At 40.2% G+C, this 14,584-nt stretch overlaps 1 protein-coding gene across 1 annotated transcript in view; it reads left to right on the top strand.

The window, feature by feature from the left end:
* prom1a (prominin 1a) overlaps positions 1-14,584 on the top strand; it is a 70,604-nt gene that overhangs the window by 14,747 nt on the left and 41,273 nt on the right. The window contains exons 2-3 of the mRNA XM_070836838.1: positions 13,267-13,325; positions 13,849-13,875. Of these exons, the coding sequence (XP_070692939.1) occupies positions 13,267-13,325; positions 13,849-13,875 (86 nt within the window). The remainder of the gene's footprint in view (positions 1-13,266; positions 13,326-13,848; positions 13,876-14,584) is intronic.

Raw genomic sequence — 14,584 nt, 5'->3', positions numbered from 1 at the left:
TGTGAAGTGGATGTGACTCAACATAATGAAAAAGAAATGTAATTTATCACGGAACATCGGCGGAGCAGCAGAACTGCACTAGGGTGCGTATTGTTTAGTCTAAATGTAGTCTGTAGTATGGAGTAACTTAGATATGATAAAAAGATATAATGTGCAATATTATGTCAACAGTGAGTAAGAATGCCACTTTAATAATTTACCTGGGAATCCTGAATGCAGTTGGTCGTGTGGCTCGTCCCCCCCAAACACTTGATGCACTCCTTTGAATCAACACAGAGTGGCCTGAAACCTGAAAAAGAAAACAAAAAATGTCAATGCACATCAATATGTAACAATATCAGGGGATCACTTTTTAATTTTAAAACCTGCATACACAGAAATACATAGCATGACACACAGTAGACCGTGCTGCTTCTCTACAGGCGCATCAATCCAGCTCAGGTTTATCTTTCAGAGCCACTGTACCCTGGACTCATTTCACTTCTCATCAGTGGACAAGATTGCTGCAAGTCCCTGTGCAATATAGCATTTTTTTATTAGCATCTGTTTCCAATGCCGCTCACATTTATTTTTGTCTGAGGGTGCGTCTGCGAGTGAGTGTGTTCATCTCCCCTTGTTACGTGTCTTTTTTTTTTTTTTTTTTGGCCTTTATTTGATAGAGATAGTGAGAGGCAGACAGGACACACGGGAAGTGTGAGGACTATGACATGCAACAAAGGTTGAACGGCCTGGAATCGAACTGGCGTTTGACCGTGCAGTCATGTGGCATTTGTGCCGTAACCGCTCGGCTACCAAAGCACCTGAGGGGATGCAGCCAAGTTTATTAGCATACTAAACGTGCAGACTGGGTTGCATTTACAGTCCAGAAACAACAACTCAACACGCATGTTTTGGTGTGTTCGTGTGAGCAGATAGGAGATGTGGATGTTGGTTTCTTTTCTATGCGAGAGTCTCGCTCGTGTTCTCATCTGGCTCCTGTGTGGAAACAGAGTTAAGTGAAGTGTGGGATTGCAGCTGTATATGTAGCCAAGAGACTCAGCTGTTTACATTGCAGTAAAGTGTTCTCCGCACACCCACACATACACATGTACTTGTATGCTTACAGAAGGGAGGAAAAAATAATGCATGTTGTTTAACACATGAACATCAATATCTAAGAAAAGTCTGACGATAAAACCGCAAGAATGTTCTTTTGTAGCTGAAATGTGAGGGATAACTTTCTCAAGGCAGTAATCTGGGCCGACTAATACCTTTTTTATTAGTTAAACCATCGTGGATACCAATTCAGCTTAATTCTGCAAATGTCGTTGGTGGGAACATTGTTAACATGTTATTAAGGTAAAAGATTTACAGTTGTTCGTTAAATGCCTTTCCCCCTTTAATTTTGCAAGAATGTGTGTGTGTGTGTGTGTGTGTGTGTGTGTGTGTGTGTGTGTGTGTGTGTGTGTGTGTGTGTGTGTGTAAAGTTAAGCCTGATTCCCTCTCCATAGTTACAGACTCTATGGTAACAGAATGTTTACCTTGTGCAGAGGTGTTTTTACACCAGACTCATGGGAAGTGAACTCTGATTCACACACACACACACACACACACACACACACACACACACACACTTGTTCTCCTTTATCAGAAACATTTCAGTTAAATGTCAAGTCACTGGAGTGTTAACATTCACTGAAGGAAATGAAACCACGTATTTAGTAGGGAACAACCCACGTATGCATAGAGATATGAGACATCTGTTTATGACACATTCTTGGTACACACGACCAGAAGTTTCTTTAAGTTGATGTGATTTGAATGCCTATTAAGCAGCAGTGTTATAGTAGCAATTGATGAATATTTTAGATCACCTATAGTAAGCCATAGGTTACTACTGGAATTTTAGCATTTTGCCTAAACAAGTAAAACATTTTCAACATTTTAACGTGTATTCTCTTCCTGTTGTGTATCCAGTCTGATTCATCTTGCAACCCCGAGGACAGGTCCCAGGACCTGGGTGTGTGTGAAAACAGGAAGTGGAAGGCAGGGATGTCAGAGTGCATGTTGGATGTGGTACTTTGATTTAGGCCATTGTCACACATGGTTTGGAACGTAGCTGCATTCCCACACACATCTCACTCAGACAGTGTTGGATTTACTGTAACACATTCTTGGCAAAGCTTTACTGTAAAAAAGACTTCTCAAACAAAAGGTATCCGAGAACCCCCCTTACGCAAAGTCACTTCATGAATCTTGGGTAGACTGAATATCAAAACTTGAGATGCATCTGAGCCTGATGTTAAAATGCTGTAAATGCGTCTGTCTCTCCAAGAGTCAAACATTATCTTTACTCCTGTTTCTAAGTATGTAAGCGGCCTTAAGTCTTTTCCCTGTGATATGTAAGGGAGTTAAGGTTAAGCTCTACGCACCTTTAGTCTCTAATACAACCAATAACGTTTGTAAATTTCCGGGTCTTTCAAACTCTACAACCCCAATTTGTCACACAGGCTTTCTGAAAAAAAAAAAAAAAGAAAAAGCTAAAGGATCATTTCTCCAGACTTAACAAAGCTCTTTCTGGACTACAGAACAGAAATGACTGATAAACGTAGGTTAAATAAATTGTTATGTTGGTATACCATATAGATGTAACATAGTGGATATGAATCCTTTCTCTCTTTCTCAATCTCAGTCTGCCTTTACTTTGAACTCCCTAGTAAAGTCTTTTTCTAGTAAAATGCCAAGGCCATTACCTAAAAATACTGAAAACTCTTCTGTTGCATAGCAACAAGGATGGAGAGATGCTCCTTGCATGCCTTTAGCTCCTTCCATTACTGGATATTCACAGCGGCACCCTTGAGAAAAACCTTGTGTCCGATCAGAGCCTGCGGCCCGATGACACCTCCCAAAGGTGTCAAAGGTGCCAAAACAACTCAACGGCAAAATACTGGCACGACATATGCAGATACTGAAGCGGAAATCTTTTGGTCGCTGAGCTCTAACTGCTGGTGTGATGTTGCACTGCACTTTGGTTTACCTGCCAAACAGTGTAGGTGATGCTCTGCTTGATTCTTCTGCTCATGAGTTTCCTTCACTTTTCTTTTACTCTTAGTTCTGCTTGGTCACTATTCTGTTCATTCCAAACAAACCAGTGTTGCGTCTGACCTTTGTGTTAAATGTGCTTTAAAGACTAAGCTTTTCTATATGAGTATGTTAAAAAATAAATAAATAAATTTAAACCTGTGGTTGCTGATTTTTGGTGACTTGGGGCAGCAGAACCAAAACAGGAATGTTGCAGCCTGTAAAACCCATACAATGAAACGCTCCGTAGAGCTGAGGGAAACTGCAGAGTCAGGTGGTAACTGATCACTCTGTGTGACCCCTGTCACACACATCAAGTCATTTGATCCAATATAAAAACGCTGATTGTAGCAGCTTTAGATAAAATGTATTTATACGAAATCTCATATTATTGCACAGGAGTGTAAAAAATGACAGCACCAGCACAAATCCTGGTTTATGTCACTTCAGGGAAGTAAAGGCCAAGCGGAGTTCCTGGTCTGCATTAGTGTTACACCTCCTGCTGGATATAATTCTTAACATGGGGCTCTCTCCCGTTTGTGTGTGTGTGTCCTCGGATAACTTTGTGAGGGAGAATCCACGTAGTTGGCAAAAGCATCCCTCTGTTCAGTAAAAATCCCCAACTGGCTGTCTGCTTTGTTGCACCGTATGCCTTACAAGCAGAGCAGGGCTGAATGAAGTTTTGTGGTGTGGAAGTGTATCTCATGGCCAGGCTCACTTACTTTTTTTTTTTTTTTTTATATAAGCCTGTTAGCAATGGGTGTTGTCACAGACGACTGCCGGGGCTTAGCATGGGGAATATTAGAGTTTTGTTGATTCGACTGGTGGCTTTTGGAGCAAGTTGATTGGAATTTTTCCCCTTTTTTTCTTAAGCAGTTCATGGAGGCTCTTCCAGCCACACTGCTATCAGTAAATACTGCACAGCCAATCATGAGAGCATGAACACCCTAGTTTCCATGACATCAACTTTATCTCTTTCAATCTTTCCAACGAACTATAATCTATGTTTTGATCCATCTTTCTATCTCTCTAACCTACCACTTCCCTATTCCTACTCACACACTAATCCTTTATTCATACCCCCGACTGTCTTTCTCTTTTCTGCTTTCCCATTTTCCATCAGCCGTTTAGCTCACGGTCTTACACAGAGCAACTTAAAATAAGTGAGGATGTAAAATAAGGCTCAATTCTGACACCAGTAGCATTAACAGTGTCTAGCAGCGAGCAGCACACGTCTGCAAGTCACAGCAGCATGTCTGGGACTTTCCTTCTGCCTCACTACCAAGATTTGCTCTATTCACATTCCAGTTTCTGCAGTACACCTGCTGCACGTCTTAACTATTACACTCTCTGAAAAGCAGCAACGATTGCATGTTGTATTTAACACTATTAACTAAACTATTAGCTCAATCAGTCGACATTTGTTCTTGCAGGTGTATATGTCATCAAGTAACAAGAGATGATAGGACAGAAAAATATGGTTGAGGTAATTTAGGAATAGTTTGTGCACCTAAGAGCTCTTGGACCCTACAAGCACAATGACAAGTGCAGAGCTTTTGTGTCTTGGTTGCTTGGACTGTGTGGGCGTATTTCAGCTTAAATTCTAGTGTATTGTATATTGCAAAAGGTTACATCATATCTTAGAATGTAAAACAGCAACATCTGCTTCACCATGCATTTCAAGAATAAAACATGAACCAGTGATTGTTTTTTTTTCTCCTCAGTGATAGAAAGGAGACTCTGGTAATCTGACGTCTCCCACATAAACAGGCAGATTACTGAGTTATAATAGACCACTGCAAAGTGTGACTGGTTATTTACTAGCAGCCTGCTGTTATTTGCAGAAGATTTTATGAAGATAGATGATGAGGTGTGACAGCACTGCGCTGTGGCACCTCCCACCTGTCCACTGTGCATTCTGTGCTGGGACAATATCATATACAAAACACCAAACAGGCAGACAAAGTGAATTTCAAGGTCAGGAATATTAGATTGGAGCTCCGCTTGTGCTGTCGCCCCTATCAAAATAGAAAACAGAAACTCAAAGACAATACAGAAAAGGGCTTTAAATACAGAAGACGGCACCTGAAGGGTCTCCAGAGGACGCTGGTGCTGAACACAACTTGGACCAACTTACTGTCGCCGTGGTTTGTGACTCATAAGGTCGAGTCCGTTTAGCATCCATTTATATTTATCTTGAGGACCGGCTTCTTCTACCGCTCGACTATGCAGATGCACAGAAAGTGGCCACTGCACAGCACTCAAAGGACCTTGCAGGGCGAAAACTATTTCTAATTCTAATGTCATTTTAATGATTTCTGAGGAGATTTAGTGTTCATGACAAAGATTAGCCTAGAGTTAATACTTAATAATAGTTAATGATAATCTCAGCATAATGTGAGCGTGTCCAAGCCTCCCCTGTTGTTTTCCGTATCTACAGCGTGTCTCAGTAACGTGTTGCATTGTTTGAATTTGCAGCATGTTTTACAAATGTTGTTTATACATCATGAAATTGCTAAAGATATTTTCTGAATTGGTTTGTGTTTAGGGGTTAAGGGTTATTTCAATGACACAGAGACAAATGCTTGTTTCAGTAGAACCTCAGCTTACATATCACAATGAAAAGACTCTGTGGGAGGATTTCCACAGACAGCTTACATACCTAGAAACAGGACTAAAGTGTTTTTCTGAAGTTGCAGTACATTGAGCTCCCACGGCCACCATATGATGTAAGCACAGGTAGTTCTACCTGCTTGGCATTTCTGCCTGTCGCACCTCCGACGGTGCCATTGTGCAGGCTGCAGGGTCATCAGCCGGGAGCCACCCTTCACTGATGTTTCATTCATTTCTCTATTGTGCAATTTTTCAGGTGCAATGACTTTGACTTTGTGAATGCAGCAGCAGATTAAGTAAAGATTTTCTAACATTACTGGAGAGAATAGTAAGAGTAAGAGTGTTCAAGACACAATACTTCCCTGTTTTTGTGTTTATCCTCATGTTGACTATATTATTTAAGTGGAAAGTTAAAGCATAAGTTCAGTAGTAATGTGTTTTCTTTTCAGAACAACAGTGGGAAAGTACTTTGTACGCCTTTTAACACGTGTCACTTTTCTCACCCCCGCCATGCAGCTTCATTGTCAGCTGGACCTGTTATGTGTGACATTTATTTGAAAAAGGTTTTAATCCCCCACAGAGACAAGGTTATTGGCTTTTCACAGACTGCACGTTACATGATATTCCTGAATAGTTTGTGCTGTTTGAGCCTCATTGCAGCCTTTACAAAGGTCAGTCATCTCAACAGCTCTGCTTCAATAACAACCACAGGATGTCCGATTGGTTACACAGACCGATGGTCTCATAACAAAAAGAGCCCTGTTCCCATCCCACTCTGTAACAACGACTGTCAAGGGAGAAAAAAAAACTGACTGCCAAGTTATAAAAGAATTCAATCAATGAAAAAAAAAAAAAAAAAAAAAAATCAAAAACATCCTTTGAACCGTTAGATTTTTCTTTAGTGAAAGGCTGCACTTCAAAGGTAGAACGTGTAAAATGTCAGCATTAAAATGCCTAAAAACAACTGCAACGATATTATAAAATTTGTTGATTTGTTTACTCATTATCTAAAATGTCTCCAACAAAGTCCATAGCCGCCTGTCACTGGCATCACGTCGTCCTCTAGTTGTTATAATGTCCGGGGGAACACTAGAAACCCCACATGAATGCTACTTGTGACTATTTTCTTAGAATGAAACGAGGTAACACGAATAATCGTGGCTGAAATAAACGTTAATAAAACTTAAATACATCACCATGTCTGTGAACAGTCATGTCAGACAGATTTGCAGCCTCAGTGACGGTGAAGACAACACGTTCCACGTTCCCACGCTACCTCATGACGTCATCAAACTATGTCTTGTTATTGTTTTGACTGAGAGATCCCCGGCAGCAGGAATGACATGCAATGAGTACAGATCCATACAAGCATCCACTGAAATCTACAGTGCATGGAAAATATTTCCTATAAGAAGCATTATAAAAGCAAATATCAGTTAAATGACTAAAAACATTTATCACACAATAACTTATGGCTATCAGAGTACTCTGATCAGTACTGAAAGTTGGCATCAAATATGGCTGCTCAGCTGCCATATTGTTTATTATGATTTATTGATTTAAATCTAAATACAGTCTTATTAGAATGGAGATATTGTATGACTGTTACACAAATTATACTTGACTCAGACAACATTGGCTTCATTTGTGGAATGGAAAAAAGGGGTTTTGTAGAAAAACTTTGTATGTTTTGATATTTGTACTGTATTATTTGTATCATCTGAGAATCATATTGGCACCATCATTAAACATCTCAAACCATTCTCAGCCCTATACATACAAAAGGTGATATCGACATATATATATGAAATAAAACATGGATAAAGCTAGCTATGTGCTGCACGCTCCTGGCGGATGATTCGTTAATTAGAGCAACAGTTGGCTCCAGCTCTCGGTCGCTCTGAATGTACAGTGCAGCACACACACACATGCAGTGCAGACAGCAGAGAGGTAAACAAAGATAACAGGCTGAAGCAAACATAAAGCTGCTGTGTACGTTGCTGCGGATGACAATGCCAAACAAACAAAGTCACACTATTAGGTGTCTCTTCATGGATTAGTCTGCTATGGTGCAGTTTATCTGATCCATCTTGATGCACTCTAAAAGATTAAACGTGTTGAGAAGTAATTTGATGTGGTCTCTAGCTGTTTTAAAATCAGATCATGCGTAGGTGCTTTTCCGTTTTCTTCTTTAAAGAAACAGCATGTGGTGCATGGTAATGAAGCTAAATACCATTGTGTATGTTTCACCAACACCGGAACCTTTCTGCTATAAATCCTTGGAGACAATCAATGCAACGTGTGTGTGTGTGTTTACTGTATTCAGTCACTAAAGGCGTAAGCTTGAACACTCCTGTCAAATCATCTAATCCATAGCGTTAATCGCCTTTTTTCCATGGACACCCTGAGGGGCTGCTGGGAGGATTACCAGCCACACACAACAGTTTACTTGCTGTGATGGTTTAGCCCTTGTATTTCTTTAATTAACAATTTAAGTACAAGGACTTGTGGTACAGGATACAGTAACTATGGATATATGCGTGTGCCATCCAGTCCCTGCAGCTCAAGCTTGTCTTCAATCTAAACAAGTTCTCCCACATGACTCATGTACTTGCCTGCTGTGCTGCGATTGGCTCTGGTCAATCCGACATCCAGGACGTGGTCTAACCATACATGTCAACCTGTACAATATGCTCAGCCATCAAACAGCTCGCATTCCCTCACTTCAAGGTGGGCCAAGCTACCGCTCAATAAAACCCAGAGTATTTGCTGTCCTGAGCTCCACAATGGTGGACTGAGCTCCCCAATAACATCAGGACAGTAGAGACGCTACACATGCTCTATCGCAGACTAAAAACTAGCCTGTTCAGACTGCACCTGGAACCACGAAGAAAACTAATTAACAAAACAACTTCTTGTTTCTAAAATGTAGGCACTTGAAGCAGTTGAGCGCGTTTGATGAATTTTATGTACTTGTATGATTCTTGCAATTTTTGGGTTGTATCCACATGGTTAAACCCACTGATTGTGAGTCATGTAATGTACTATGCAAACACAGTAAATGGCTTCCGACTCTTTCTTTCATTAACTCATATTTCACTTGTGTCTTTCAATGCCTGTACGGCTGCAAATAACAGTTATAATTCTCATCAATCAAGAAACTAAAAAGCAGAATTTTTGGTCTGGAAAATGCCAAAGTGACATTTCTCAGATTCTCAGTGTGCTCGTTTTATCCACACAACAGTCCAAATCCCAAAAACATTCAAATTACAAATGAAATGCAATGAATTAGAAATTTAAATATAAATTTACAGTTACAACTAAAATGAATTCAGGCTAACCAGAACTCAACGTAGAATTAACTCTTTAGCATCTGATTAAAAATGTTTTTTGTCTTTTTCCAAGTCTGACTTTAGCCACAAATAACAGCAGCCAGTCATTAAAGCAAGTGGATAAATTATATTTTATTCCATTTCACTTCCACTCTTCTTTTTCTTATATTTATCTCTGCAGAGCAGAGAGCCCACACATTCAGCTCTTCAAAACTGGGACTGCAGCATAAACAGTAGCTATGTGATGTTGAAATGAAAAGACACGCCTTTGCTTTGAATCGATTCAGTCTTTTAGTCAAATTGATGTTATTGGCTTAATGCAGGTGTGTCTTCTACTTTATGTGAGCAGTGTGTTTGCATATATTTAAGAAATTACAGGGGGAAAAAAAACATCTGCTAATATCTGGCAGACAGCAGGAAAACCAAGCATAAAATAGTAAATTAGGTGTGTGTGTGTGTGTGTGTGTGTGTGTGTTCTCAGAGGGGAGGAAGACCAGAGAAGGTAAAATAAGGGAAAGAGTGCAGACAAATGCATGCAAATGCTCAGCTAAGGTTACATGGGCTGGAATCTGATTGACTCCCTGCTGTCAGAAATCACACAGCATCACATGGGACTGTTCAATAAACATGCTAGCTGAGTTCATGTTCTATTTACAAGCCCTGGTTCACAACAGGGCAGTGGAAACAACCTCACCAATTTTAAAACGACGCTGCGAAGCCAATTATTTTACTGTAGTTTAAACCAACAAAACAGAAAGTTTGTGTTATTACTGTTCACGGCCATCAAAGAAGCTCCCTCCTCTTCTCTCTTCTAAACCCGAGCAGCCAAAATAAGATAGAGACCTGCTGGATTCCTCTGGGTGGACGACTCCCTTCTAGCGAAACTGATGAAAAATTCATCCTGCCAGGTTCTGCTTTATCTTGAGCTCCCTGTAAAGCTTCATTAAATCAACTTTAGAACCTCTACCTTGATTTGGTTCACAGCTGAGAAGCTACCGAAGCCGGCCTCTGCTATGTATCACATTTACTTAGATTCTTTCATACATTTGCATTAACATGTTCAATACTGTACATGCATTTTGCTGGGAGAGCAGCTTGCAGGCCCCATGACAATCAGCAAAGACATCTGAAACTAAAATATTGTCAACATGACAAACAGCAGATTAGTTTAGAGGGTTAAAGGCCAAAGAATCCTGACGACATTTACGCTTCTTTAAAATGATCAGAGCCAGAAGGCAGGGCGGGGAGGACAGGGTTAACGTGGGTTGAAACGAGCATCAAGTGAGCTTTTCGTTCATGGAGAGGGATTAGACGCCTCTTACTAGAGACTGAGTTTGGATTCAATCCATCCCAATCTCCTGGCTGCTTTACTCTCTTTCACCTCTTATTTTTCTCCTTTCTTATCCCTCAGTCTTTGATCTTTCTCTGTCCTTTCTCTCTCTTATATTCCTTCATCCGCCACCGCTTCTTTTATTCCGCGTGCTTCCTTCTCGGCCGGGTATCCAGCAGCGACAAGTTCATTCATTCATTTTTCATTTTTTAGGTTTTGGTTGTACAAATATTTCTCAAGGCAGAAATAACCCTCTTCGGTTGAGCTTCCATTTATTCATTATTGATAATTTGTTTAAGTAGCAGCCTTTTCTTTCCCTATTTCTGGACTGGCAACAGTGCCTCTATCAGTTTGGTTCATGTGAAACTAATTTGCATGCTTCAGAGAAAGAATACTGCTGCAGGGATTATACTTTGGTTGGTCTTGATTACATTTTTAGGAAGCGAAAACTTAGTTGAAGAACATGACATGTCATGTCATGTGCTTCATACGTCCATCCATCCACTCCAACCTGCTCCCCATGATTGTTCTCTGTGGTGTATGAACACCAGCTCCTGCATTTGAAGAAAACTTTGGGAAAACTTTGGCTCATTGGCAATTTTCAGACAAAATAAGCAATTTGACAGATAATTAAAGGATATCAACTTGAGCTCTGCAAAATTGTGACTTTTTCTTAGACATATTGACAAGAAAATAGTCAGCAACAGCCCTAATATGTATTTAATCCAGAGTGTTGAGGCTGCAGTGCTTGTTCCACTGTTTATAAAGACTGGGATATCTTTCCAGAAAATGTTTGGAACACTATTACAACAGTAATTTGCTATTGATCTGCTTTCATTCCTCCCTTTTGGCACTCATATCTTCTACCAATGGAAGATATCAGGTCACATTTTGACATATTACTGCAATGTTTAGGCCTGAAAGCTTGAGATCTTATTTACCGCTGTTACAGTTTATCATGTGGGTACAAAAGGAATTTACACACATCTTCACCACAAGGTCAGGGGTTTCTTTGAAATGCATACAAAGGGCCACTAGAACAAGAACAAAATGATAGCTGGGCTCAGTTGACTGAACTTTATTTTCCTCCAAAAGCCTGGATTGTGTTACACTTCAACCCAAAACGCACAATAGTGACTGACGACAGGCATCCTGGGGTGGAGGAACTAACCTAGAAGCTTGAAAAGTTTGGTGGCAGACAGGTCTTTCAAGTAGACTTGTGTTTCCTGAGCTTGGTGGGAAAATCCTGTCAGCTGAAGTGTATCACAAACTTCAGCTGTTTGCTTACTGTAACAATTAAACAGGCTGCCCTTAAGCAAGGCACCAGAGCTGCACCTGTTCCAGCCAAGAGTGAGGAAGTGTGAAGGAAGACTGACTGAGAAATAAACCCGGCTCTCCATCAATTAATAAATGTTCAAATAAAGGCAATTAGACATAAGGACTTTCACAGATAAGCCCCTCTATTCCTAATTCCTAAACAGCCATAATAACTAAGTGAAGGAGAAGCCTGGAGCTCCCTCTTATTAAAACAAATCTCATGCTTTGAATAATAAGCAGGGATCATAAGTCTATTTGAGATTAATTAGAATAATTCATCTTTAGGAGACATGCTCCCTTCAGAAAAAAAAAAAAAGAAACATTGCATTGCAGGAGAAGGAAAAGCCCCTGTGTCGTTTGCATCTTATTTTTGGAAACCAGTTGCCTCTAAGACTTGCCGTCTGTGTCGTCGTTATATGATGACTCACAGCCAGCGCTGCTTCAGGTGCAGACATGAAAGAGAAGTGAGCACAGTAGTTGATGGGAGGTAGATTTATTTGGGTTGTTTTTGGAGAGACTCTATAATTATGGACTGTCTAACTTACTGTGACTGAACTACTAAAAAATGCAACAACAGAAGTGGTGTAAGTTAAAACATTATCCTTTATGAACAACTATAATGTAAGGTAAGGGCAGACTCACATCCTATAAAGGGTTTTCCTCACCGTTTGCCACATAGCCACAAGGGTCCATGTGAGGCAAATTATGCAAGCCTACAAGAATGCGGACTACCTGCATGGAGAACATCAACAGACGATCAATACCATGCGAACAAAACCATATCCACATCAACAACTCATCCTCAAAGTGTTTTCCCATCTGAAACTTAAGATTATTAGTTGTATCCATTGTTTTTAGGTGCTTTTTAGGACTTCTTTATCTCCCAACGTATGCAGTTTGTAGCATTAGACTTCTGTTGTTGTTAGTTGTTAGATGCAAAAATTACAAGGACTTTTAAATCTAGCTTCAGTTTCCCAAAAAAAAAGAGTTTTACTTTGAGTTCCTCTGAGACCCAGAAGTAACCAGAATATCAAAAAAGGATCCTAACACGATCTAAAGTCCCAAAATAAATAAAATAAGAGTTCCTCATCCTGTCAGACTAGCTCTGGTCTAAACCCGAGGGAACAGATGGGGATGAAGGGACACTGCAGTGTCAGAGCGTTTGGCTCTGGATTTCCTGACACCATCTTGTCAAATGTGTCAACTTGCTGCTTCTGCTTGACAGCAATAATTTCTCACATTAACTATATTCTGCAGTTTTCTGCTGTTGGCTGCAGAGTGTTTCCAAGCCTGTAATATAAAAGCTGAAAATACCATAAATCAGGTTGTAAAACACAAGCCACGAGCTTCTTGCACACTAGAAAGGAGTTTGTCTTCATCAGAAAAATACCACTTCCTGAGGTAGCTGTGTTTTTTAAGATAATAATCCAGTATGTCAATGTTTTTGATTCCAGTGATACCCCAGTGGTTACATTTGATGCTCACTGTGTGAGTAGAGCGAAACAGCGTCTGTTGAAACCTGCCATCCTAAAATGTGTATAATGTAATTATGGAACATCGAAAAGCTACAACAGATCTCTTCATGCTGTGTTTCTTTTCTCTGTGTTGTTGCAGATCTTATCATCAGACTGGCAAAGGACAAGTTTGGAGCCATTCAGACAGAATACCAAAAGGTAACCTGGTGGTAGTGTATTACAAATGATTGCTTTTCTCTGCCTGTTTCTTTAGCTTTTTGCATAATGTTTGTCTGTTTGGATGCAGCAATTTATGATCTAAATTACTAAAAGAAATTACTCGGAGGCAAGGCGTTAATAGCTTTTACAAGCCAAGGCGAAGCCATCTTTTTACTGGCACCACAGAAAAAAAAAATGGTAATTGCGTCTGGCACAACAACTCTGATAACCTTTTTTTTAGCTTTTTGACAGCCCCTGATATCTAAAAGAAATACAGTGAGAGTTCACTCTGTACCTTTCTCTCAATCGTGGGTGGATTTGCCGTCTGTGTGCAGTGTTACAATATGCAACTACGTGGATATGCATGCCAGTTTTGAATTCTTTGATTTCTCTTTTTATTGTTTTATTTCATCCACATGTTTTTTTGTTTTGTGGCTTTGCTCTTTCTTTGACGCTGCGTTGCCTTTGTCTTCTGCATGCCCTCTTCATCTGATCTGCTCTGATCTGATCTGGCCTCCCTCAGCCAGAGAACATAGTGCTGACCCTTCAGGTAAAGTCTGCGCACTGGACTTACAGTGCAACCCATCCCCTGTGTCATCACGCTCCACTGCCCTGAGTCACCAGGGTTGCACAATTCTGGCTAAAATGACTTAATGTTACACTTCATTTGACATATTATTACATATTTACTTATTTTAAGCATCTTCATCATTGGGATTTTTGCAATTAGTTGTGCAGCCCTACGACTCTGACCCAGCCACCCTGTCCACATCATAACCACCGAGTTAGCTACGCCTGATGTCCTGATTTACATCTTTTCAGCTTTGTGGAGGAGCAACAATGCTGACTGAATGACAAAGGAAGATTTTTTAACACCCTGGAATGAAATTCATGCATTTTACAGATCATTTCTAACACTTTTTACACCAGCGTCTTGGCCCTGACTCTCCTCATTATGCTTGTTGTGAAGTAGTAACCTTTGTTTTCCTACTTGTTAGTAGATGAGCACATATCACTAACCAGCATGTCTTTTACTACAATACATTTCCACACACTGACCTGGACCACTGACACAATATGCAGCACTGCCACAGCCTCATAAAAACACGTGCTCTCCAAAGAGCCTCACTCAAGAAATACCCAAAGCAAAAGCTCTACGTAAGTAATCAGATCAGAGATCAATACCTGAAAACACACTCAACCAACCCATGTTTGCATAACCCAATTGCATATTATTCTTTTCTTCAGTGAGAACAAAT

Source organism: Pempheris klunzingeri, chromosome 9, assembly GCF_042242105.1.
Source record: "Pempheris klunzingeri isolate RE-2024b chromosome 9, fPemKlu1.hap1, whole genome shotgun sequence".
NCBI classification, from domain to species: Eukaryota; Metazoa; Chordata; class Actinopteri; order Acropomatiformes; family Pempheridae; genus Pempheris; species Pempheris klunzingeri.
Note: the sequence above shows the minus strand (reverse complement) of the source record. Positions and strands in the feature narration are given on the sequence as shown.